General features: G+C 36.4%; 1 protein-coding gene across 1 annotated transcript; it reads left to right on the top strand.

Moving 5' to 3' along the window:
• The first annotated feature begins 25 nt into the window (after positions 1–25).
• On the top strand, positions 26–22448 carry LOC124158216 (2-oxoglutarate and iron-dependent oxygenase domain-containing protein 3-like). The gene is made up of 8 exons (XM_046533407.1): positions 26–131; positions 2953–3066; positions 3148–3317; positions 6963–7182; positions 12013–12277; positions 18839–19001; positions 21877–22009; positions 22198–22448. Exons 2-8 carry the CDS (start codon positions 2988–2990, stop codon positions 22347–22349), a joined length of 1182 nt encoding a protein of 393 aa, XP_046389363.1. The 5' UTR covers positions 26–131; positions 2953–2987; the 3' UTR covers positions 22350–22448.
• The last annotated feature ends 2951 nt before the right edge of the window (positions 22449–25399 follow it).

The raw sequence follows: 25399 nt of genomic DNA, 5'->3' as shown, positions 1-25399 counted from the left end.
TAATCAATATCGCTTGTTTCGATCACAGCATGGCGGTGTTGTAAATATTGACAAAAACAAAATCTGTTACGGATGACAATGGTTGGCTTGACAAAGTGAAAGAATCATCTTCAAGAAATTTATTAATCCAGGTAAAAATATTTTGTTCTGCGTAATAAGCTGTTTTTATCGTAGTCAACGTTAATATCTATTCTTTAATATAGCAGGAAAGTTACAGGAGAGTGTCATCATATTTTTTAGTATTAGTCGATTCCAGCGTAAGAGTTCGTTAATTTAGCTCGTAACGTTGGTTTTATTTGGAATCAGTGTCAGGTGATTCGTCCTTAGGTTGCAATTTACCTCCACTATAGTGGTAACACAACGTTTCCGCACCTCAAGAATCGGTATTTGGATTCAATAATAGCTCTTGAATAGATTTAATGTCCTATCAATCCATTATATGTATGCATTCTTGAATTCTCCTTGTAATTAAAGATTTTAACTTCGTAATGATTGGGTGACGTTAATAGCGTCCTGTAGTTATTTCACTATCACACGACTCATTCCAAACCTCTGAAGGACATGATATTTATGTAGCGTTAAGAGTAGTTGTAATGGTTGAAGGATACGTGTTTTTCCCCTCGTTTCTGCCATCCATAGTATTGCAATCCTGAGAGTGGTATACTGCAGCCCTCCATTCTCCCCTTTTTGGTCTTTCCTTGGTACATTTCCCTTGGTCTTCCTTTCTTCTCCTACTATTCTATAATACCTCCTCATCTTATCCGTCTATTTTGTCCTCGGCATCCTCCTTAAGTAGTTGATTTCAAGGGCCTCTATTATTTCTGATCAGATTCCTATGGTCCAAGCTTCAGAACCTCAGGACCTGCCATAGAACCATAGCCACTGCCCTCACAAATATTTTCATTTAGTGTTTTCTGATCTCAAGTTTCATGCTCTTCTAGCATTATAGCGGCCTCTTTGCTATGAATGCTCTTGTAAAGTTCCTTCTATCCCTGGCAACATCAGCCACTTTTCTCTCTTCCTTGTACTCATGATTATCTTGGATTTCTTACTATTTATTTTCATGTTGTATTCCTGAAACACTTTTTCAATCGTCTGTTGTGAGGATCCTGTTGGTCAGCTTTGTTGTCTGCTGTGATTGCATTGTCAATCATAACGCGTTGTTTTCTTCATCATTTACCTTGATGACTTTCTTCACTCCCTCCATGTACGCATCGAAGAGCACTTGTGATAGCTTACATCCATGCTGAACCCCTTGGTTAATATTTCCTTCTATGTTTCTTTCTCTTTGTATGCATATTTTAGTGACCTAGTCCCTGTACAGCTGGAATATGATTCTTCTGTCATTGAAGTCTAATCCAATTTCCTTCAGCATTTTTCCACTCCTTCCTGGATGAGATGTAATAAAAAAGTTGTTAGAAGGTTGTTGTTATCATTATATTTACCAGAATAAATATTGGTGTTTTTCATTGGCAAGTTGCAATTACCATGCTAAAGTGCAATAGATTGCAGCAGGGACAAAGCTAGGAATTAAGGCTGGGGGGAGGGGGGGGGGGTTTAGGTGCAACTAATACCGGGGTGTGTGGGGGGTATGGCATACCCACCAGGATAAGTGGGTACGATATTAATAAATTGTGGAATTTTAAGATAAATGGTTCAAAATGGTGAGTTTTACAGCTTTCCAAGCTATATTTTATTAATCCTTATGCTATTGTATTAGTAATATCAATCCAATTAAGTAAAATGGATTAAACTTAAAAATTTCTCTGAGCTCTGGGGGGGGGGGGGGCTCTAATTTATCCGCCACTGCATTGAGGACATCCGTATTCTCTCACTATTATCAATGGCTATCTTTCCCAAGATTTGTTCAACTATGTTTATGGTTCTTTCGTTTTAGCAGGCTCTTATTTAACTCAAGAGAGTCATTTGTAAGTAAGTAATTGCACTTGTGCACCATCAAATTTACTTCTTGCAACGGAGGAATGGATTCTTTCATGGAGTTTTATTCTGTGTAACTACCTGAAATAACATTCCTAAGGAGTGCTTTGAATTGATTGATTGTCAAAAATCAAGTCTGGTTACTAAATCGCCATGGTCCAAATTAGTGTGACCAGACCTCCCATTTTGTGGAACGTGTGTTGTTTTACATTGATATGTGAACTTCCTGCTGAGATTGTTCCAATTTGCCAAATTTTTCAGCTTTCTGGATATCAGAATTATTATTATTATTATGTACCATATAAGAATATGTAATATAAGAAAAAACAGCGTATAAATTAACATGAGGGAGCATCAGTCTTACATTTGTTCTGTCCTTGCATTTAAAACATGCAATTTAAAGGGAAGTTTGCTGTTAGTAAAGGATGAGTTCTCGTCTGGATTTTGGCAATGAGCCACAAAGCTCTCATGGTTGAGCTTGTAGGTCAGTTTTTACTTCCTCCCCTAGTTCCTGCATCATTTATTTAACCCATGATACCACACACTAACTCAAGTTTGCTTACTTTTGCTGTCATCTCCAAAGCTACAGAATAAAATTTCCATTTCACAGTGATAGGAATGTTGAAGAATGTAATTAATAACAGAGTACAACCTTAGTTGCATTGATTTTATAATAATAGGTAAATGGAAAATTTATAATTAGACTTTCTTTCAAATTTTCGTGTTATATTCCTTCAAATGAGATGTTGTGAACATTTTTATCTGGTTGCCTCAGTAAAACTGGACCTTGTCTTGAGTTCTACCTTTATATCAAATTCATGGGATACAGGTTAACCCTTTCACTGCTCTGAACGTACTTTAACATCCTCCCTGCCATGCACTCAGCGCCTCTGCCGCATGTGACTGGTAGGTTTCCAGAGGGTGGGCCGCTGTGAAATGGTTTATGTATACTTTAAGTGCATTAATGACCAGATTAATACAAGACAGTTAAAACTGATTGTGTTCCTTTTCCAGGGTTGTATCTTGGTTTATAATAAAATAAAGCAAAAATGTCAAAAATGCACGATTTTCTTCATGAATGGTGTGGAAAAAGGCAAATTAAACCTCAGTACGAAATTCAATCATCTGGTATGTAATTCTATAGTTAACAGATACTTGTTGTTAAAATATATGTTATTCATTTGTTTAATGTAAGCTTTTACTCCTTAGGCCCCCAGAATAATCCTCATTATACTTGCAAGTTGAGACTAAATGGATATGAATATGTAGGAATAGGCAGCTCACCGAAAAAAGATGATGCCATGGAAGTTGCTGCTAGGGATTATGTTTATTTTTTGAGGAAGAAAAACATACTTGCTAAAAAGGAATTGCCTCCAGAGGTAAAAAAAACTTATTTGGTATTATAAAGCAAAAATTAAATGTTTTATTCTTAATTATTTTAAATTGCAATGATTGGAGTATAAAGTTTACAACACATTGAGAGTGTAAAAAGGAAAAACCTCAAATGGCCGTATAATTCTCCCACGGCTCGTCCACCTTGCAAGTAAAAATTGTCACAGAGTTGGTTTTTGGGAAGGGGAGAAATTCACTGCTTTCTCTTCCCCCCTCCCCATTCTCTTTCCTATTTCTTTTAGGTTGTCCTCCCATCCTCTCCACTTTCAGCCTTGTGTTGGAAGTGCTTTTGTTTTCCTTCAGCACACTGAAGAGGGCTACCTTGTCGCGGAAATACGTATACGTGTGGATCCTCGTCCCCTTGCCGAACCTTGACCATGCTCTCGTTTGAGCTATTTTTTTCCCGGAAGATTGAAGCCATCTGTGGGAGAGAGAATGTGCGTGTGACTGCGTATTGAGTGCATGTGTTTGCGGAAATCACTGGTTATCCCTGGCCTATCCTGTGAAGATTTCCGGTTTTTTGTGGAACAAGAATCTTTAAGGAGAACCCAACAGCCCTCACAAAGGATCTTGTTTTGTTTGCGTGTTGTGAGTGAATGTGTGTGTTATTTGGGCTTTCCGGTTGAGAGGCTGGGGTTTGGTCCCTGCAGTAGTGAATTTCTCCCCCTTCCCGCATCCCAACACAGTGACAATTTTTACTTGCAAGGTGGACGAGCCATGGGAGAATTATATGGCCATTTGAGCTTTTTCCTTTTTACAGGTTTGGAGGCCGTAGAAGCTCAACCCCCAGTTTTGCATTTGAACATGTTGAGAGCTGCTAATATTGCTATTGGTTTCCAGAAAGTCAATTAGTCTTTCAAAGATCATGTATTGTTCTGGTGTGTCTAATCTATGTTGAATGGAGGGCCATTTCATCTCAAATCAGGCAGATCAGATCAGATCAGTGAGAAATTTTAAAGAAAATAAAAGGTGGCCTATTTAGTAATAAATTGTTAAATAATGACGAATATTTATTGTTTAAACAAGTCCTATTTGTTTATTACTGCTTCAAATGACTTGCAAGTTATGCCATAATGTGCATAAATGAATTCTCTTCAAAATGAAACAATAACCACTGCTTTAAAAGCCGTGGTTCCTTAGCAATTGGTATTAATGTGATTTTTCATTTTTTACTCTTAGGCCTGACACTGCAATGTTCAAATGATAATAACTTTATAACGGTTCAGTTCTGAGCTGAAATAGATGCATCATTATTCATCATAAGAATACTGCTTTCACATATATAAATTTCAGAGAAATCGGTGATGGTCACCTGACACCCCTCTGCCTGATTTGAGATGAAATCACCCAGGAATGATTGTTGAATATTTAGGTAATTACAAGGCTACCAATAAGTACAAGTCTAGAGATCAACACCTCCCAAAATGCTTGGGAGATACAGACTTCTTAGGGTGTCCTCTCCAACAAAGTTCCCCCCCCACATGAAAAGTACCCACTCCCTAGGTGAACTCCCAATCCATACCCTCACTCTCTCCTGAAAAACAATTTTAGCTACATCTTTGGGTACCTAATTATACATGTAATTGCCGATATTAAAACAAAGTTAGTTTTGGCACTACGTCATATTTAAGCAAGTGAAAATATGTTTTGTTTCCAGTACTATTTGTTGGGATTGATGTACATACATTGTTGAAAGATAGCATTGAGAATTTCCTGCTTTACGCAATTCATTATTTTTTTACATCAACAGTTTAATAATCCCAGTGTCTTTACACTAGAGTTAATGCATATAAGCAAAGACGATGGGTGTTGAAAAATAGGAAAATGACCCTAAGACTAATTTTTTGAAACTTATTTAATTGGGTTGGGGGTGGGGTCCTGTGTGGCAGCTGGGATATGGAAATGAGGTATTGGTAAGGACTGTGGAAGAAAGGTTTGGTTTTATGAAGCTTTTAAGGGAAAGGTTATGGGCTAAGAGCGTAACTATTGGTCTGCATCTCTTTTCTGTCATCATGGTGAATTATAATGAGACGTGGAGGCAGTCTATATTGTTGAGCCTATGAGGAAGTTCTTCTCATTGCATTGATTTTTCATGGATTCACCATTTGTTCTTCTGCGGCATTATGCTGGGTAGAAGATTTGGTGGTGTGAAATTTTACTGTTGAATCTTAGCAGAACCTGGGATCCTAGGGACCTTGGTGCTCTGTGGAGAAGGCTTTGAGATTAGGGTGTACAATTTTTATTGTATTTCCCCGTATTACTTGTAAAACGGTTAAAAAAAGTGTTGGTACTCTTGGAATCAATCAACATATATTCAAGAAAATCTCTCTTATGAACAAAAAAGACATTAGTTGGAAAATTATGTGAAATATGAGTGAGTCTATGTTAAATGACTATAGTTGTAACATGAAAACAGCAAGCAAACATACAAAGTAGAAAAACTAATAATTAGAGCTTCAAACTGACAGTCAATGTGGCTTGTTCGTATGAATTTGCTTACCTAAAACATTTTTGCTGTGGAGCTTTTTCTCCATTCCTGGGTTCAGACTGTGGTGAGACTTACTGGTGGGTCACGGGTATACTTTATTCTGTGGGTTCCATGTAGGTTCATCTTCTAGCCCTTGCCCAGAGTTGGCACCACACTTGGGAACCCTCCGCCAATGGTAGCGGGTAGTGAGAAAGTGGAGGATCATGGAGTAGCCACCATTCCAGGCCAGTGCATCTAAAGACTATGCTAATGTACAGTGCCTCAGAATGTGGCACGTGGCGACTGTTGTGACTTGGCAATGCTAGTTTTTGGGCTTTCGTAAGCCAAGCGGTAGACTGAGGTTAGTGTCAAAGTCTGAAAATGGTGGTGCCAATCACCCTTTATTAAACTTAAGTTGTGAAATCTATTCTGAAGTCATATCAGGGAGTGGGATCATCTCTAACTCAGAATAGATGTGTTTCGTACAAAATTGGTTGCTGACAGATTTTCTCTGACTAGCTCGCTGACAGTGGTGGGCCAAGTTACAGATAGTAGGCCATTTTACGTGATTCCACCTAGTCTGGCGAGAGTGTGATCCACTGGTGGTTCACAATCTCCCTTGTGTTACACGAGTTTCTTCCTTGGCAGCACGATTCTCTTAACATGTAATTTTGAGTGCATCACATAGGATATCATTTATGGTCTAGACACGCCAAGTTTTACCTCTGAATTCCCATTTTGCCAAATGACAACTGCCACAAAATTCAAAACAACAGTAAATTTGTCACTGCACCTGAAGAAAGTTGAGTTTGACCCACCAGTGTCACGCCATAATAAAGGTATCAAACCTTAAAAACTAAAGCAGTCTTTTCAAAGTCCTCTTTTTGAACCTATGTTATAGTTGGTAAATTGTTGGATTTAACTGTGAGATGTGGCTCGATTCATTAAAATGCTACCCAAAAAGTGAATTGTTGTGGAAAACCGGTGGTAAAAACAGAGATGTATGTTAGATATTCTGGAACTAAGTATGTACTTATTTTTTGTTGAGTGTTCTGGTGGGAATTGCATTTTAAGTGTAGATACATTTACTTGTATGAATTCAACAATTTTATGTAGCTCTCTATCACTGTTAATCTCTTCTTTTGCGGATAAAAACATCATGAAGGAACGCTTTGGAGGTCCTGTCCCAAACCTTACTTCTCACAGAATATGGAGTCGAGGGATTTTGGTGTTGGGAGCCCTTGTGGTTGTATATTTTACTACTTCTAGAGATGGAGTGACTCGTGAAAAAACCTTTGCTCTTGTTACGGAAAGAATCCATCACAGATCCCAAGAGGTCACTTGCTCAGAAGACTATAAAGAGGAACTCAAGTCTTTTGTCCAAGGTATGTAATGTCCTAAGTTAGCCATCATTTTTGTCTTTTTGGTCATATTTTGTAAAGCTGATCATGCAGTTGCCAGCCCCCCATCACCAGTAAATCAGTATGAATCAATTGCACAATACTATCTTACATGATAGTGACAAATGTACCCCGAAAAGGCATTCTATAAAAAGTTCATGAGTAGTTTACAGTCCAGTATTATGATAACAAAACTTCTCAAAAAAATTGAAAATTCTGTTTGATTATTTTTGGTTTTGGAAACATATAAGCTATTATTGAAAATCATCTTTGTCCATCAATCTCTGTCAAAACAAATTAAATCATGTCATCTTTCCTTGTATGATCAAAATACTTCTTGGAGTTATCCACAAGGTCGAATATTTTTTATACCATGAGGTCATGAAGTCAAATGTAGAGTCACTTTCAAAAGTTTTAGGACAAAGTTTGTGGCGCCAATTCTGCTTCTAGAGGCATTTTAGTTTCCCTTACTCTTTTTGTTTTCCTCGGATACTCAGTGACTGTGCCATCAGTTAGTCTTTCTTCATTTATTACTTTGTGTCACAAGGAGGGATGATTCAGAATGTTTAAATGGTCCAGCTGTAGAGGAATTTCCCGTATCTCATCTTTCCCCCAAGTCATGTGGGGAGATACCCTCACCATGGTCCATTGCTCATAGCTGCTTTCTATTGATAAAGCTGGGAGGTTGGAGGGTGGGTACTTGGGAACCAGAGGGGTCTTGGGCTATCAGGGCAAACTTTTCTGCCATTCATGAGTGACTTCTGAATCTTTGAGTTAATCAGTGGTGCATTTAGATCCCCATTTTGGTGGGGGTGTGGGATCCTCGCCTAGTACCTATTTATTCCTGAGGGGACTACCGTTAGCAACAATGCAAAATTGGTTTGACTTCAAAATAGAATGTAACTTTCGTGATAAGAGGTGATCAGATGTACCGTATTCCTCCGAATATAGTCCCCCTCTGAATGTAGTCCCCCCCCCCTAATTTTGAGGCTCGAGTTTCGGGAAAAATTAAAAAAATGGGTTTGAATATAGTCCCCCCCTTAACTTTTATCACAGGAATTTTTGGAAAAAAAGGGGGGACTATATTCAGACATATACGGTATAAGGAACAAAGGACATATTATCCTTTGAATTCAGTTAGGTGGTTCCAGGCCTTTGAATTTGCCTCCCTATCTTGCAGGAATATGCTGGCTAATAATGATTAGCAATTACTTAAGATCAAAGTTTAAGTTAAGCACATGTTAAATGATGATAAGATCTGCGATATTTACTACTTAAATATATTGTGAGCATCTATGTGTGGGCTGAAAAATGTTGAGTGTACCTATAAAATGATCAAGATAGATAAACTGCGAGTTAAGCAGCATGCTGAAGTAGAAATTTTCTGAGCACTGAAGAAGCCCTCTCTCTGAAAGTGGTTGCTTGTAAAGTTTTTCAGTCAGTGCTTCATAACTTCAGCAATTCCTTTTGCTTGTTCTCTCTCTTTTGTACTTTCCAAAAAAATTATATCTTGCTTACGTTATTGCGAGTACTTAGATGCATCCCTGGCTGTTACATTTATTTTTGGTTTCCTACTTTATATTTTTAGAAATGCTTTTTATATTATATTCCTGTGCATTTTATACAAATGTATGCATCATTGAGTTTAGTATCACTGTTAAATGTTATTTGTTTAGCGATTTAGTAAATAAAATTGAGGAAATTTATATTCCAGCCCTCTTGTCTAAAGTGGCTACAGATATGTGACCCACACAACCTCAGGTATTTATTATGCTTTCAACTTCCATAATATCTTTCCAGAAAAAGGCTTTTGTGTTTTTCCTTCATATTTTAACTTTCACTCTGGGTTGTGTGATCTTCTCTTTTTTTCATTGAGCCCTGCAAATTCTTGAGAAGAATATTTAGGTCTTTGCATGATTTTTTACTCTAACAATCACTTCATGAACACATTTTTGAAGAAATTAATAGCATGCCTGTTGAATAATCGTGCATTTAGAATTTTGGGAAACTAAAATTTGTTTTTCGTTGTAGTATAGGTTACCTTTATGCAAGTTGTCACACAAAGAATCAGTCACTCCACTCCCAAAGATTACGTAAACATTCTCTTTCTTACCCTTGGTAAATATGCATCTTTTTGCTTCAGATATCATTTTCATCAAAATGCACTGGCTTCCAAATTTTGAGTTTGTTGACTGTATTCTGTAGGGAGCTTTATTAAATGAATGGCTGTAAAGAAAACTAATAGAATGAATTGATATGGTGTTGCTAGTATAAAAAAGATCATGGTTGCTCCTTAATAATTAAGTCATGTTTTGTAATAATGTATGTGCATAGTGTATCTTTTTGTTAACAATTTAATGCTTGTTTTATTTCATCTTTTTTCCTAGATTAAACCTAATCTTATGCTTATTGTTTTTATGTACCTTTGAAAATGAAATGAGGCTAGTAGAAGTGATTAAAAGGAATTATGTATTTCCAGTTGAAAAAAATGAGCCTCTAGGGCCTGGGCTGTGAGCAAAAGTAGTTGAAGCTCTGCTATCAGCCTCGGATTTAGAATGCCATACTCCCACCTCATGTCTTTGAAGGCTTAATTCATATTTATTGCACCCCAAAGAACATATTTGGAAGGAAAAAGCTTGCCTAAGGGTTATCCCTAAATTACCTTTGTTGGGAGAAAAATCGCAAAGTTTTCCTAGTGAAAACAATTTGGCAAAAATTTTTAGTTGGAACTTTGGAAACACAAGTGATTTTTTCTGCAGGAATTTTCTCAAAAGACTAGCTACCATTCTCTCATTCAGTATTCTTATACTCTATAATATACCAACGAAATAAATTGGTTATTTTGTGTGGTGGTGTATAGTGAATTTCGCAGAAAAGAACATTATCATCAAAGAACTCCCACTGATTGGTATATAATTATGATTTGAACTAGATGGGAAGGTTGTAGATGAAAAGGATCTTTGCAATAAGTCAACCTTTGAACATTATGAGGTACACATTTGACTGCATGAGTTGAGCGAAATATTTGTCTGGCTGAAACTTACTAAAATGCAGACCAACGAGACGACCGCTCAGCAAGAGGAAGGGGTGGGCATCAAAAGCGCGTAAAGGAGAGATTGAGGGGAAGGAACATGCTCCCTCAGTCTTTCAACAAACGAGGCCGTGAGAGAGGGAGTCAAGGACGAACAAGTCAGATCTTGCTTTAGTGATGTCGTTGCCTTCAAAGCGAAGCCGGGTGAGCTATGTGATATATGCAGTTGGCGTATCCAATCCGTCTCTGCTTGTTTGAGGGGTTAATATTACGCTTGTTTCTTTGAAAATCATGCTGTTTGGACAATGTTGCATTTTACTATAGTCAAAAATAAAAAATTGTTAATAGAAAATTTAGTGGTAATCAGTGAGAAAAAAAAAACTGAAATATCGTCAGAAATGCGTCGCATTTGGCCTCATTCTCTTTTAAATCTCCTGCATATCATCTAGTTGCCGAAGCCATCGAGACATCTTCGGGTCCAGTTAGTCACTCACCTAGCATTTATCCTCCAGAAACAGAGAATTGAAGGAGGTAGGCCAAAAAAGGTCAGTTGGTGAGATGTAATGCTGTAGGGATGAAACAAGCTGCAATTTTTCTGTTGTAACTTGATATTTTTCCTAGAAGAAAATGAATTATGGTCTGTGTGATTTCGGAAATGAAAAAAAAACAACAGAAGCACGGGCTGATGGACGGGCGAGGGTGGTTTTCTGAAATCATAGCCATGGCGACATAGTTACTTTTGACGTGGTTATTATTCTACGATGCTGAGATTACCCCGATGATTGTTCTTGGGAAGAATCACACTATGTGCCAGTCATATTTTGTCTTTTTTATTTTCCACGGCTGAAATTCCGCTACGTAACCCCTGCGAGAGCTTTCAAAAAACTGCGACTGCATTTGAAGGGAGAATCGGAACTCTTTCCACTGTAATGGGGCGCTACATTCACTTAAGCTATAATTTAAAATTTCGGATCCAGATCCGACGTCTTCCACGACTTTGGATCTGATGTATCCGATGAAGGGCATTATCCACGGATATTTGGATCCAAGGTATCCGATTTGACCATCCCTAATAAAAAGAGATTCTTAATGAAATGAGGAAGTGAGTATTTATGGCCATGTTAAGTGTTCCAGCAAAATTTGATTTCAAGAATAAGGTACCTTAAAAATGGTGAGAAAAAAATAATACAGTGATGGAAGTACAATACTCAAAATAGTGATGGAAGAAAGAAATTATGTCTTCCCATATTTAGGATTGTGTGCTTTCATGAGAGGGATGAAAATGTACCGAATATTGGTTGATATTTAAGGCAAACAAGGGTGGATCGAAACTAATTTTTATGCGTGTGCACAAGGTGAAGTTGTGTCAAGCACTAGAATGGTAGAAAAATTGGTCATGTTTTCATGTTTCAGATTGCACGTATAAATTAGTTCTATATTTTTGGAGTATACATTTACCATGAGTAAAAGATTGTTGCAATTTTAGTGCATTATAACCCATGTTGCTTCTAAGTAACATCAAAAATGTGTAAATTTTCAGCTCTATTCAGGAAATACCTTAACTACATATTATTCTGTGGTGTAAAGTTTAATGATGAAATATTTTGCCACCACAATAATTATGATTGAGGGCAAACTTTTCAAGTTTTAAAGATGAAAAATCTTAAAATTTGACTTCTCCCAGAGGCAGCCGTGGGTTAAAAGGGGTTAATAAGTTTATGCTTTTTGGGTAGGATTCATTCGGCTTTTTATGATTGAGTTAAGTCACAAAAAATTTATTTCAGGGTGCATTCCTAAGCGATGTGGACGGATTGTAACAGATTCCCTGCTATCCAAAGTTGAGAGTGATGCATTGTTGGCTGCGGCGATTAAAGGCTTTCTTTTGAATCCAAAAATTTCAAAGTCTGGATCCCTAGGAGCAGCATCTATTTTGGACCTCTACTCTGGAGCACTGACAAGTGGACGTGGTAACTCAGGAGAATTCATTGATGCAAGAAGATTGCCTCATGCAAAGAATCTTTTTACTGCTCATGGGATTAGAGTTTTCAGGTAAGTACTTCTTGTTTATCATGGAAAAATTTATACTTTGTCAAATCAAAGGTTAGCAAGTTCACTTCGTGGAATGGTGAAATCATAGGTGGATCTAGGAGGAGGGGGTAGGCTAATTAGCAGTGTAGCATTGATGTGGGCAATGAAAATACACAATAAGCAGGAGTGAACAACCTTTATGAACCACACATGTTACATCACTTGGCGTGACTAACACACCCAAAAAAAAATGAGCCGTGCCTTCTCACGCCTGCCAACCTTGCTGGCTGATAGCCGACACAAGAATGAAACCCCAACAAGGGGCACATGCTCCCCTGTAAAAAATAGGCAAGATTTTTAATACGGTCCGATTATCATTGCGTTCGTTTTGTATTACAAGGTATTCTTGTGCCCCCCCCTAGAACAAAATCCTGGATACGGCCTTGCTTGTGACCCCCCAGAAAGAAATCCTGGATCCGCCCCTGGGTGAAATTATAGAGTAAAAATTCAGATAAAGACCTGAAAAGGTCAATCTGGTAGAGTTTTTAATGAATATTGTGTGGAATAAAGCAAAGTTTATTTTTTAATATACATATCAATTTATACTTCATTGATGCACCATAAAATTTCCCCAACTGTAGCTCACTGGAATGGTATTCCACTTCAGTGTCCAAATTAATGACATGATTCTCTGAACTTGGTATGATGCTCCACTTTTAATCTGTTTCTGTGGGAGTGACATTATGAATTTGGATGAAAGATCAGGTAAAAGACATGCCTCTGCTTCCTTGACTTCCTTTTGCACAATGAGGTATCATTGTGGCATGTAAACCCCACATTCATGGAATCTTCTCTGAGCACCTACTGTGACTTATTTTATTCTTGTAAAACTTATGTATCCAAGTTCTCATGTATGGTTGCTACGAAATCTAGATTTCACAATTCTCAGATTTTCTCACTTGGGTTTGGTAACATTTTCTATGGAATTTTCAAAAATGTATGTGTTAATACATAAATCTCTGCAAAATTAGGTAGACATAATTCAATGTCTGGGTAGTTGTCTTACTTTCCATAAGAAAATAACTTGCTCACTATTCTGCATAGTTGTAGTGAGGATTTTTTTGTGGGATTTCACTTGAAGAGGAGGAGGAGGCATATTTGTGGAGGGTTCACTTTGACAATATCTTCCGAACATTTTTAGAGGATTTGAAACCCCTGAAACTGCCGACTTGTCAATCTGTGGTTTTCAGGTGTGCATTTCCAGACTTGGCTTCTCTTTATCTTGTCTGTTTCTTCATGTCTTCTATACAGGTATGAATTATTGCTTCACAAGATTTTAATGACTATGTACACAAGTTTGATACTTGATATTGTAATCTACGTATATCTTTAAAAAATATGTATGTTAAAAACTTTCTAAGGTTTTCCTAGTCCATTTTAACCTCAGATTTTATCTTTTTCAACCTTCTGATAGTCACCTCTTTCAGCCACTTGGAAATACAGTTGAGGACCTCAAATCCAGAAAGCTTGAGACCAAAGGGATTCTGGATTTCTTGTTTTCATGGCATATGCTGTTAGTTAGTTAATTTATAAATGCATTTGGGCTCTTGTGCTCGATATTTGAGATTCGTACGTGTCCCTGCCTAGGCTGTTAGCGTATGTTCATAGCACGTGCTAACTTCCTGCTCGATGCAGAGCAAGGCTCGGAGAGTGGTGCCACAAGGTGGCAAGTCAAAACACTACACAGAGGAATTTTCAGATGTTCCGGATTTCTGGTTTTCCAGGTTTCTGGAAACCAGATTTGAGGTCCTCAACTGTATATGCATTGTTTCTAAATGTTACAGACATTAATTTTGTAGAAGAGACATAAAAATATACCATAACTGGCCTGAAGCATCAGGAAATACAGTTATTAACTGTGACAAAACTCACTAATTATACATATGGATGTAAAACAAAAAACATTTATGGATATATTTGTTGTGTAAATTGAAGATTCACAAACCTCGGAACTTTCATAGGTAGTATTCCTTTCTAGGCATTCTCATGATTTTTATTTATTGCAATTTTGTTGTAATTGACAATAATTATAATTGATATTTACATGTATATTATTGTTGGGCGTTATGGTTAGAAGAAGCTGGAAGTTTCCACAATCCGAAAATATACAGTAAAAGTCCGGGAGAAAATCTCTCGGCAAACGGCTGAGGGCCATGTGCCATAGGTCGAAAGTGAAATCACTTCCTTGGTGACAAACAGGCAAAAGCGAAAGGGAAAAATAGCACAATGGAAAATAACAGAAATCGAAAACAATCCCCAAATAATCCCGGTCACAACATTATGCTCTTACTTTTACACTAGATAATCATTTATGCATTGGAAAAAGGGGAAATTCAATCAATAGCTTAGTTTCCTACAACAAAGAAAACAATAGGCATTGATTGCAATTTGTTACCCACCATTTATGTATTCATAATATACAAATTATTTGGTTTTAGAAATCCCAGTTTAGACGAATGTCAATGGTCAATTTTAACCTCATTTTAAAAAGGCCAGATTGGCGCCCATGCAATGCCACTCCACGTGACGTCACAGGGACCTAGATTCTATACGAGTAGATAGGAGTTTTACATCATCTGACAATGAGATTACCAATGCATGCATGAGGCACAGAGCTCAGGGAAACATCTCTTAATAATCACTCATTAAAATTGTCTAAGGTCGGCAAGTTTCCTTCGTTTGATAAGGTATTAATAATCCTTATTTAAGCCAAGCGCTACCTGCTAGCAGGGTACTCTACGCCACTGCCATGCTACTGGGTGGCCTCACATAGCAGCAGCTAGACATCACATGGGCTTTTCCCAGAATTCATCTTAGCCGTCGCGTTTTCGCGTGTTTGAAAATTTTCACTTTCATTTAATCGCGAAAAATAGATATTGTCATTTAAATATCTAAAAGCATGAAATACCTACTCCAGGAGTAATAATCTTTCGATTTGGGCAATAAAAAATAATAGGAAACCACCCTATCGTAAGGTCCAAATATGTCAAGTTTGCCGACTATGTCATACTTTTGCCATCTATTGAAGAAAGTTCTACTAGCTCTACACTCAGTATTAAAGTTATAACTTAAGAAAATTCTATAAATCGAAATAAAATGAAAGGCCTCAGTGTAGTTTTTCTGCTCTTAGTCATTAGTTTTACCAATTTAAGTATTATAACTATCTGTATGCTTTGCTAATATGCTCCCAGGATCAGTGTTTATCTAGATTAATTTCATCCAATAGTTCTATTTTTATGTAGGTACAGTAAACTCTTGATTTTACGAAGTCAGTGGGACCGGAAAATTGGCACTTCGTAAAATCGAGTTTCGTAAATTCAAACCTTTTTCATAAGTCACGAAAAAAATGTTCGCTTTTGTTTCTTCCGCCGTTTTTTGTCTTTAGTGGTCTTATTTAAATGTTTTCGGTGGTTATTCTCGGTATAATTCATAGAAAAGGCTTTTTGGTATCGATTTATGATGTGAAAAATCGTTAAATAATTATACCACCATAAAATTCCCATTTCTTGTTCATACTTCAACATCAACGATCGCTAAAGAAATTCCCGACCAGTTTAGAAAACGTAATCAAATAATGAATTGCAATGTTTATTATAAGAATTAACAATTATAAATTTGTGGTTAGGAGCCAATAGCTACTATTAAGTATGCAAAAGATAGATATTTGTTTCTGACACCCACGGAATTTTAGCGGCAGCCGGCCTAACCGCCATTTATGTCGCCCTCTATCGCTCAGTGACGAGAAAAAAAGAAAAACAAGGGTCTTAGCCCGTTTCCAAAATAACCTTCGTAAGTTAATATTTCGAGTTACTTCGTATTTTCAGCAGAATGTGCTCTATTTTCACTGAGATTCAATTACGATCATAAATAACGTACGATGTCATTATCTTCTGGCGAATATTTGAAGTAAATTCTGTTTGAGTTCTCCGTCCGACTAAGACTTAATTCTTCATCAGGACTGTATTCTTCATACCGGGTGTGAGGTGACCTGTTCCTATAGTATGTTTCTCTCCTTTTATGCCGACAGGAGCAAGGTTCCAACCGGAAAACGACAGGAGAAACATCTTACAGTATCGGAGAAATATAGATAGAAACGTTATTATCCACATTGATTGTTTTCCTACAAGAGACGTTTTATCATTTCTCAACGTGGTTAAGTATTGGTTCGCTAGCGTGAATTCCCAAAAAATGACACGCAAAAACCTGTACCGTCACCTCATTTAGTTTTCGTGTTCCTTTCTCCGCCGTATTGAAAGTTAGGCAAAGGATCATTGACATAGAGAAAAGATTTTCTTAGTTTTAGCACAAAAAAATAGTCGCGCCATAATCGTAAATAAATATAGTGTGGAAAGAGCAAAGAAATTAATTTCAATTGAAAAGTCAGCTGAGAAGAAGAGAGACAATTATAAGCGCAGCACCATTTTCCCGATAGTGGAAGATACTTCTTCCGCCTCTCTCCGGTTAATAACTTCCCCCCGTTGCAGGTAAAGATGAACCATGCCCTACTCCACAATCGGGGAACGTTCCCAGTGGGTGGGGTGAATAAGAGTGGGATGGGGATTGCCTGAGGGAAGAAGTGTGGTCAGCACAAGGACTGGTGAAGGGGGCAGGACAAAGAAGGGTGGGGAAATGGCCTTCAGCTCTGCCTCAGTCTACTTTTGGGGGCCGTATTTTTTTGCGACGCACACAAGCTCAGTCTCCTTAGGGAGGGAGTGAATGGGAAATGCTGGGGAAGGAGGGGTTTGGGATGCGTAAGGTGGGTGTCAGCAAGATCAGTCAAAGGCGGCAGGAGGGAAGGGACGGCTTTGGAAAGACAGAACCCCAGCATGGGAGAATGGGGAAGCGCGTGAGAAGAAAGTTCATGGTTAGACTAGGAAGTGCGTCTTCATTACGAGAAGCCTATAAAATATAAATTGGCGGTAAATAGAGCCCAGTACTTAAGATATTTAAGTTGCTCATTCACAAAGGCCAATATATACACGAAAAGATATTATGGCGCGGATTGCATGTATCAACGTCCATTTCGGGATGTTATTAATTTCTGTTCCCATTTATAAAAGTAGCAAATAGATTTGAAAGAATGATAATCATGAATAAAAATATCTAAATCGATATCCAAACGCACATGAGCAAAATAGATGAATGTATACATAACGATCCATCGCAAGTAATACCGCTCAAGCTTCTTCCGGCATAGGACTTTAAAATTCTGGATAATGCCTAGGTCCAAGGGCTGGGACTTGCTAGTCGAGTTCGGGGGTAAAAAGAGGACTCGAACATTAGCCAATTTTAGATCTTCCACGTATTTATGAACGGTGGCATTATCCATTGTTAAAACAATTTTGCTGTTCTCTCCAGCAATTTTTCTCTGTAGACGTATAACCGTTTGCTGGAAAATTTCTCGGGTCATCCAGCTGTTTTTATTTGCATGGTAAAAAACGGGGAGGGCTTCCAATTTTACATGTTTTAAGCACCGTGGCCTTTCAAATTTCCCAATGACAACGGGCTTATTTTGTCCGTGCCCGTTTGGTTGACGCACAGCCCCACAGTAACACGCACTTTACTCTTTTTCCCCCCATGGCACCTTTTTCCTTTGAAACCCAGGGTTGCGTCAGGTAATGCATTAAAAAATAGCCCAGTTTCAGGGGCCAGCGAGGGTGACCTCGTCGAGGAAAGGGTCCCGGATTAGGCACCCTTCGAAGTGCTTCGGCGAAAAGTAGTCAAGTAGTCTTCGAAGTACGTTCACAGCAGTGCAAAGGGTTAATTAGGGGTGTACGAAATACTCCGCGCGACCTTCCTGACATGTTAAACTACGAATTATTGTCGATGCTATGTTTACGAACAGGCACGTAAATAGGGGCATAATGTCAGCCGCGATATTTTAACTTAACTCCTACTCCCCCTATATTCCCACAGTGAGGTTTTTGGCGACCCATTTCTCTCCAAAGTTGCATTATCATTTACGATTTCGCACTTTTGATGGACCACAGTTGGAAGCGCTGATTTTGTAGCTACTTACGCCGGCGTAACTAGTTTTGTTGACAAAATTTTCGCCGTAGTTCGTATAAACGAATGCCATTTGCTCCTAGGGACCGAGCCGAGGTTCGTAAATTCAAAAAATTTCGTATAATCGAATAGCGCCATGTATTTAGCATAGGCTTTTCACCGGGACCGCAATATCACTTCGTATAATCGAAAACTTCGTAAAATCAAGAGTTTACTGTATATACTTGCCAATAATACAGTTTTCAGACAAATAGAAAAACTGTAGACCTATTCAAAATCTTATTGTGTTTTGTACTGATATCATTATGGGGATATTTATTAAAGGTTGCTACTTTTAGATGAGTAACTTGTGTTATAGGCTAAGTATGGAACTGCTATTTTTATAACCTTGATCATTCTGTTTGTTTCATTTAGTCAAAAAATGAGTGAGATAATTAGCCAACTTTGTCATCCCCAAGAAGTGATCCATTTTCTACTCATCATAGAAGTTAATGGTAGCTTTATTACTTTTTCCAGTGACCTGAAAAATAGGATGCGGGAGGCAATAAGAATCCATTATAGTTTAGGTCATGATGCTGGTGCATCCCCATATCTTACCCATCCACTATTTTTTTCCCGATTAACATCAGAAGAACCCAATACTGTGCATGACCATTATTGGGTTCCTCATGTTGATAAGGTAGGATTGAATTTTTTTAAGCTAAAAATATATTCGTAGGTCTAATAAAAATGTATGAAATTAGTAATGTCTCATTAATAATTTACCAATTAAAATTGAATTCTTACATATTATATTTCCATGTATTTCTATTTCTATGGCCTTGTGTGTTCAAATTCACTTCCTTTTTGAGTCTGCTTTCCTTCTTATTTTGTCTGTGTCCTATTAATACAGTCAAAAATGGCTAAGGGAACAATTTTGAAAGGTATTATTAGTCCAGGAAATGAAGCTCATAAAAGTGAAAAACCTTGCAATTTTTTCAAACTGAATCGATTTGCACCAAAATTTGGGATTAGACTAATTATACCCCCTACTTCAAAATCTATATTATGCCGAAGGGCGCTTTTTATTTTTTAGGGGTGAAAACTACCCCTAAAAGCTGGAACTTAAAAACTTATTTTTTAAAGCTAAATACGTGTCAAATTTAGTTTAAATTATATGTTATTTTTTTATGTTTGGAAAATAATTTTAAGGTGTTTCAACCCATAATAATCAACCCTTATTGGGGGTTAATGTAAAAAAGAATTTTCAAACTGAATCGATTTGCATAACAACTTGTGTTTATACTGATCATACCTCCTATAAAAATGTTTTTCAAACCGAATCGATTTGCATACATAGTTGGGATTAGATTCTTCAAAATCTATATTATGCCGAAGGGCGCCTTTTATTTTTTAGGGGTAAAAACTACCCCTAAAAGCTGAAACTTAAAATATTATATTTTAAAGCTAAATACGGGTAAAATTTAGTTTAAATTATTTGTATAATTATTTTTTTGTTTGGAAAATAATTTTAAGGCGTTTCAACCCATAATAATCAACCCTTATTGGGGGTTAATGTAAAAAAAAATATTTACCCTAAAAATAAAAATTATTTATCACATTGTATCTTCTTATTCACTTTCTAACTCCTTTTATTATGTATTCACTTTTTTCTCTCATGATTTTAATCACAGCACAGAAAAGATATAACAATAGGATAAACAGAACAAACTTCGTCATGGTAACATAAACAAATAAATGTACATTTATGTAGACATTACATGAAACACAATCAAACGGAGACTGTATGGCTTCGGACAGTCTTCCCACCACATGCATGCTCACAGGTCACTGTAAGCGAGAGCACACATACTCACATATGTGTACGTATGTAACCATCTTATGGGTATACGTGTTTATTTTGTAGCAAATTTGAGTGTATCGTTAGCTTCTAACGTAAAGTACACAAAGTATATGCTGATTATGAGGAATATTATGCTCTGAATTGTGGATTTCGAATTTTTCGAAAATAAATTTGATTGGTATTTCAAACATAGCTCCTTTATTTTTTATGATAGAAAGTTCATTTAAATTGTATTTTGTAGGGTTTTTACTGACTACAAGGTCATGTGAATTAAATTTTTTTCGAGTCATTTATTTTTAAAGGGGAGGGATTTAAGGGTTTAAATAAGGTGGAGCTCCCTTGGAAATAGAGGTTTTAATTATCAATATCTCACCAAATATTTATTGTATAGAAAATTGAAACACACCAAAATATTTGAAAATAAAGAAGCTACAATTTGTTACTCTAGCATTTTTTTCATATCTCCAGTTTTTTTGGAGTTATTTTGAAAAAAAGAGCATTTTTAACGAAATTGTAGAAAATGATTTTTCACTTTTTCCTCCATTTTTTTCCAAATTTAGAGCTATAAATTAAAACAACTTCTAGGATCAATTAACAATACTTAAATAAAGAGAAATACTGAAGGGCATTGATCAATTTTGTCTATTGTGGTAATAAGGAGTTTTTTTCGCTGATTTTTTCGTACAAAAAAGTAGGGACTGATCTTATTTTTAATCATAACTCGCTCAAATTTCATGATAAAAAATATTTTTTTCTCCTTTTAAGAAAGTTTTTTAAAAACACTTTTAAACAGATCACATACTTTTCCTCGAAAATTACATTTTTCCCGCTATTTGGCATTGAATCTTTCAAATTTAGCATATGACAAACAATAGATAACCATCAACAAGTTGTAGCTCGGTCCGAATTGGTCATAAAGGAAATATAAAATAAGATTTTTTTTAAAATTTTTACAAGCTACAGTTTTGTAATTCACAATTTACTAATAAAATTAATGCTTTTCAAGTTATTTGCCTATAATCGATTGAAATCGTTGATTTTTTCGTGAAAAAACTGTTACTTTCAATCGCAAATAACTCGAAAAATATTAATTTTACGCAAAAAATGGAAAGAACATTTTATTCTTAAAATTTATTTTTCTATCGATTCCTGTAGTCAAAATATAATTAATATTTTCCACCCCCGAGATGGGGTGGAAACCACCCCCAGGGTAAAAGCGCCCGTCGGCATGATATAGATTTTGATTCTTGGTATATTCCCTACTTATTGTGAAAATTTCAAGAAAATCGATTCAGTTTGAAAAAATTGCGAGCCAAAATGCTTCATTTCCTGGACTATATGTATTTTACTCATGTTTGAAAATGTCAGCAATGCTGATGATATTCTGCATTGATGATATATGAATATATCAGAAATCTGTTGTAGTTGAATTTTCACATTAAGTAGGGTATGTGTGGTTATTAAAGGACATCAGTACATCTGACAATTATCTGAACGTACATAATTATCTGGTATTGTGAGATGAACGTAAAAATTTGAGGGGGACAAATTTGAATATACATGACTGTACTGACCCTGAATATAGACAATGATGGGAAAATATGTCAATAGAGTTCTCCTATATCAAGCTTCACTATTAAAATTGCGTTTGGATTCTTCTAATCCTTACCTATTTTCAAAAGTTAATCTACAATTTATCTGTCTTTTGCAGGAAACATATGAATCATTCCATTATACTGGTCTTGTATACCTGAATGACTACAACAAGCATTTTACGGGTGGCAGATTCATATACAGAGATACATACAAAAGTCCACTAAATAGGACTGTTGAACCAAAAACTGGTGAGTTTCTGTAGATTATTAATGCTCACTGAATTAAATTTAGTTATATCTTACTAGAATTTCATATTCTTCACTGTCAGAATTACGGTGTATAGTATAAGTGAAGTTGTTGATTTCTCACAATTTTCTATTGTCATTTTCACCTGTTCCTATTCTTGCTCTTCTTCTATGACAATCTTTGCTTTCAGGGCGTGTCTCAATTTTTACATCTGGCTCTGAGAATCTTCACCAGGTGGAAAGGGTGAAGTCCGGGGTTCGTTATGCCCTTACTCTTTCATTCACTTGTAATCCAGATGCTGCTATTGAGGATATATCCCCAGCATTTCTGAGAGATTCGTGAAAGGATATTTCGCTGTATTTTTCATGTGTTTACTCTTCTGTTGTGAAGTGGTACTTGATGTTTTTTCCAGCTCCAACTTTGACATTCCATACTGAATTACTTGTTAGTCTGGCAACGAATTAACGCATGTGAACTTCACTTTCATGTGCCCTATAAACAGGAGTATATTATGTTACCTTAATTTACTTAGTTACAGTGGAACCTCGTTAAAGCGAGTACGGGCTATAGCGACACCCCCGCTATTACGAGAGATAGCCGATGCACCGTCAATTGACCCTATAATAAGCGTGTTAAAAAATTCGTTTTTACGAGACCCTTTCGGTGTTGGCTCTCGCCATAGCGAGGGTTTCACCGCCGGAGGACCTTCATCAAGACTCCTTAACCTCTGTAATTGCTAGCGATCTGTTAGAAATGAAGTTAATGGAGTGCTCAGTCTCAAATTTATGTGGTAAACTGTCGTTCGATAAATATAATGATTGACGAAACAATGCTTTGCATGATTTTTATTCAGTGCGGCGCTTATAAATTGTTTGAATAGTTAGTCGTTATTTGAGTAAGGAAATTTAGTGATGCAAAAAAACATCGCCTTTCGTCTGGATTTATGCTTACGTTTATCGGATAGATGTTTATCTGTCGCCGCACCACTCCTTTTCCTGTATATCTGTTCGCAACAGGTATATTGGCTATTATTTGCTCCACCTCCGGTAAAGCGACAATTCGCTATAGGCTATAAATTATAAACTAATAAACACTCGCTATAGCCTATAGCGAGTGTTTATTAGTGCACCGTGGGGTGTCGTTATATCGAGGTTGCACTGTAATTAGCTCATATAATTTTGAATGATTTACTTTTGTACTTAATTTTTTTAATCAGAAGTTAGGTGAAAGTTATATCATTTGGAAATAAGATCTCAGTTTTTTTGGTAACTGGAGATTACAAATTAAAAATTATCACCAATGTCATATCATAATTAGTTCCTTTATATAAAATATCAGGGGAAATATTGCACAAATTAAAGGCTTACAATGGGCAGTATTGGTTTACCAATGAGCCGAAATAGGCAATTACCAATGAGACTTGGTGCTTGGCTGACTCCAGAGAAGCCATGGCAGTCTTTTCTCCTTTCTTCTCTCGCAAACTCAATTTCCTTTCCAATATTCCTCCCCCCTGTTGTCCCTAAGGGACCCTATTGATTGCGTTAACAAGCCACTGAGTGAGTTAATTTGACACAGCCTCCAAGTCAGAATCATGTGAGTTTGGGAAGAATTGAGTTGATATTGCCAAGCAGTTTTGAGATTTCAGTGTCAATGTAGATGAATGAGATCTTAACTCTGAATGATGTGCTAGTATAAATTTTTGATTTTGAATGGGTTTATTTTACGTTACCTTCCTTCACTGTCAGATTTTTAATATTTGTTTGAACAATTTTGATTGGTTTACATGTTTGTATTTTAAGTAATTAATGGAAATAAAGATACATGTTTGCTAAAAAACTCAACAACTGTCTCTAGGCTGGTGAAAATAATTCAGCCATTTATTGTGATTCACTGTTGTGATCATGAGGGAGAAAATTGATTTTTTGACTGATTAATAATAGACTTTCTATTCCCATGTAAGTTTTATCACGTGACCTCATGTTGAGAAAAACTAAATAAATCAAAAAACTTATAACGGTAATAACTGATGGTCTTCACTACATTTATTTAAAAATGCTTCCATGGTACCTTTCAGGCCAATAAAATATAAGGTTCATCAATGTCTTTTCTTGTGTTACAAGACTTTTTTAAAACAATTTTCTGGACTATTTCTTAATAATATGTATTTTACATACATAATACATATTAACCTCTATTCATATATAAACCTACAAATTAATTAGCATCACTTGATAAAAATGATTGAGCTGTTGAAAATTAAACCTTAAAATTAAATATGAATTGTAGGATTATTTTTTTGAATAACATTTTCCATTGCTATCTTCAAGCCCAGAAAATGGGTGAGGGTTGACATCAGGAAGAACATAGTAAAAAAATCTGCAAAAACCATTGATGAGTTGTGTAAATGGAGAAAAGGATAATTGATAGGGCATACCCCATAAGGTATGTCCAGCCCTGTCAGGCAATGAATGAGGAAAAAAGACAAGGGCTACAATATCGAGGATGAGATAAGTTTAAGTAGCAAGTCTATCAGAAGGAAGGAGTGTGTACCATTAGGATTGAATCACTTAACTTTGAAACAATGGTAGGTAAGAGATAGAATATCTAATACCTATAATGCACCCTATATAAATTGATAAATTATTTCAATTCAGTTCAGTCTCAGCAGTCAAACATTACCTAAAGGTAAAGCTAAGCCAAATCACAGAATACATGGCTTTCATTTAGTCATCAAACTATGCCTATTATTAAAAAGTAATAATTAGGGATTGACAGGTCCACGATTTTATTCCAACATGGACCAGGCATTTAATTTCAAGTTTCAGATCATCAGATATTTTTGGAAAGTGCATTTTTTATTAAATGCTAAAAATAGAAGGTATAAAGTAATGAAGTATCTTTCACATTAATAAAATTAAAGCAATGCTATTTTCATCTCCAAATAGGACTGAAAAAAATTTAAAAGGAGAAATCAAGTTTAGCTACCTCTTGGCAAGGGATGGTTAGACAAACCCTGTTCCTCCGCATACCACTCACTGTTAGATCGGATGCATTCAATTCAAATATCCAAGGATATTTTGATCAAACGTATTCAATGGCATGTGCAACAAAGAAATGTCCATGAAAAACAGGTCAGACAAGTGACTCAAATAAATGTTTACACATCAAGCATCAGAATATTAACCCTTTTACTGCCAGACCATTTCAGGTGGGGTGTGCGAAGACTGCCAAGGCTATTTTCCGGAATTTGCAACATTTCAGATTTTAAAATTTTTCAGCTTTTTAATTTTATGTAATACATCTAGATTTTTTTCCCAATACTTAAGATATATTGCACGATGCCCCATACATAGATTATGAGGGTTTACTTAAATTACAGCTGTTGAAAAGGC

This window comes from Ischnura elegans, chromosome 1, assembly GCF_921293095.1.
Source record: "Ischnura elegans chromosome 1, ioIscEleg1.1, whole genome shotgun sequence".
In the NCBI taxonomy this organism is placed as follows: domain Eukaryota; kingdom Metazoa; phylum Arthropoda; class Insecta; order Odonata; family Coenagrionidae; genus Ischnura; species Ischnura elegans.
The sequence above is the reverse complement of the archived record's forward strand: the minus strand, read 5'-3'. Positions and strand labels throughout refer to the sequence as shown.

What these genes read in the sequence shown, in the direction of transcription:
- LOC124158216 (XM_046533407.1), top strand. Translation starts at nt 2,988, where the DNA reads ATGTCAAAAATGCACGATTTTCTTCATGAATGGTGTGGAAAAAGGCAA. An exon ending in AAAAGGAATTGCCTCCAGAG is followed by an intron (nt 3,318 to 6,962) that starts GTAAAAAAAACT and finishes AACATCATGAAG; the next exon opens with GAACGCTTTGGAGGTCCTGT. An exon ending in GGGTTCCTCATGTTGATAAG is followed by an intron (nt 19,002 to 21,876) that starts GTAGGATTGAAT and finishes TGTCTTTTGCAG; the next exon opens with GAAACATATGAATCATTCCA.